General features: G+C 40.3%; 1 protein-coding gene across 1 annotated transcript in view; it reads left to right on the plus strand.

The window, feature by feature from the left end:
* The window catches only part of LOC116376765 (N-acetylglucosamine-6-phosphate deacetylase-like), a 22,942-nt gene extending 20,779 nt beyond the window's left edge, over positions 1 to 2,163 (plus strand). The window contains exons 2-5 of the mRNA XM_031838235.1: positions 201 to 375; positions 1,245 to 1,299; positions 1,696 to 1,908; positions 1,984 to 2,163. Coding sequence (XP_031694095.1) covers positions 201 to 375; positions 1,245 to 1,299; positions 1,696 to 1,908; positions 1,984 to 2,093 — 553 coding nt within the window. The 3' untranslated portion in view covers positions 2,094 to 2,163. The remainder of the gene's footprint in view (positions 1 to 200; positions 376 to 1,244; positions 1,300 to 1,695; positions 1,909 to 1,983) is intronic.
* Positions 2,164 to 2,178: the final 15 nt, after the last annotated feature.

A 2,178-nucleotide genomic window follows, 5' to 3' on the forward strand; every position in this document is an offset into this window, starting at 1 on the left:
TCCTGTTCTCCTCAGAGGACACTTTGATCCTGTAGGACATGTCCTCAACTGTCTCTCCTGTTCTCCTCAGAGGACACTTTGATCCTGTAGGACATGTCCTCAACTGTCTCTCCTGTTCTCCTCAGAGGACACTTTGATCCTGTAGGACATGTCCTCAACTGTCTGTCCTGTTCTCCTCAGAGGACACTTTGATCCTGTAGGACATGTCCTCAGCTGTCTGTCCTCTTGTCCTCAGGAGGATACGGTATTGACTTCTCTCAGGCCTCAGAGGACGTCAGCAGTGGACTTTCCTTCGTGTCCAAGAAGATCCTTCAGCACGGAGTGACGTCCTTCTGCCCCACGCTGGTCACGTCTCCTCCAGCAGTCTATCACAAGGTAACTGGTTTTAACTTGACTCCTCCTGAGTCGTCAAACACAACACAGCACATCCTCCAAATGAGAACCTTGAGGACATTTTAAATCTCACAAACTACTTCTAATTATTCTACATCACTGTTTCATTTCACATCTTTATTCAGATTATTGTCTGAACGTTCTAATGACTTTTATTATTTGTATAAAGGTTTGTCCTCTTGGACAGTTTGAATATTATCAGAAATATTATTTCTAAGCAATAATCAAAATGTTTAGAGTTACATGTACATGAAATACTCCTATAAGAGTTATTTAACCAACACAACATGCATATAAATACAAATCCACCTGCTGACTCTGCTGCTATTGTATGTATATATATGTATATATATATATATATATACATATATATATATATATATATGTATGTACTGTCACTTTAACCATCTCACTGCCATTTTACTTTGTAGTTGTCTCTATATTCTCTGTGTAGTTTACTATTTACATTACATTTTATTCTTATTGTAGTGTTGTATTCACCACCTTATTATTTAATTATTACTTTATTTTTCTGTATCTTGTGCTGCTTTCACCAAAAGAGGCTTATTTTATCTAATTCTATCTTTTCTTTTCTTTAATACTAATAATATGTAAAATATAGACATTTAAATACAGTCAGTTGATTAGACACAGAATGACAGAGACGTGATTGACAGGTCTGATTTAATAAACGAACAGCTTTAAATGTTCTCAAGTGTCTCAGACGGCTGCTGTTGATTCACTTTTTAAAGTCTATGTTCTTGGTTTTGTCTCACTTTATTATTTGCTCATTCAGATCTGTCCTTTTATTTTAATGACGAGATAATCTTCATAATGGAAACGTGTTTTAGGTTCTGCCTCAGGTCAAAGTTCACGATGGAGGACGGGGAGGAGCTGGAGTTCTGGGTGAGATGCTGATCTCTGTAGTTTCTATCAAACAAACAGCATTTTATTTCATATCCTGTGAGAACATCTTGTCATATAACATGTTACGTAGTCATATCTTATATTCTTTGTATGTTCTCTGTAATATTATAAAATGTTTATATTCTATCGGTGGAGGCTTCACATAAGCCCAGTTGCCTCTTCCTGCTCTGTGATATTATTTATCTCTGTTATCTTTCTTTATTTGTATTTTATTGTTTCAATTTTGCAAAATAAATAAATAAAGTTTTAAGGGCACTATTTTCAGCGGCGGATGAATCCTCAAGTGGTGTTCTCGAGGCTGCTTTATTATCTGTATATTTATATATGTGTGTGTGTGTGTGTGTGTGTGTGTGTGTGTGTGTGTGTGTATATTAGGCTTCCATCTGGAGGGCCCGTTCATCAGCGTGGAGAAGAAAGGAGCTCACCCGGAGAGCTTTCTGAGGACCTTCCACTCCGGAGGGATGGAGGACCTGATGGACGCCTATGGCAGCCTGGACAGCGTAGCCATGGTGACGCTGGCTCCGGAGCTGGCCGGCAGCCAATCGGTGGTGAGGGAGCTCTGCCGGAGGGGCATCACCGTGTCTCTAGGTGAGCGTCGGGGTACTCTGTGGGTAGTATTTCTGTGTGTACACACCTGTTACTGATGGGATGTTTCCTCTTCAGGTCACTCTGTGGCCAACCTGTCTCAGGCGGAGGAGGCTGTTCATCACGGAGCCTCCTTCATCACGCACCTGTTCAACGCCATGCTGCCTGTGAGTACTTATACACTGTAGTAGTACTTCTACTGGACCAAGGTACTTATACACTGTAGTAGTACTTCTACTGGACCAGGGTACTTATACACTGTGGTATTAGTAC

The sequence above is a fragment of the Anarrhichthys ocellatus genome, unplaced genomic scaffold (assembly GCF_004355925.1).
Source record: "Anarrhichthys ocellatus isolate YVR2014 unplaced genomic scaffold, GSC_Weel_1.0 scaffold585, whole genome shotgun sequence".
Classification (NCBI taxonomy): Eukaryota; Metazoa; Chordata; class Actinopteri; order Perciformes; family Anarhichadidae; genus Anarrhichthys; species Anarrhichthys ocellatus.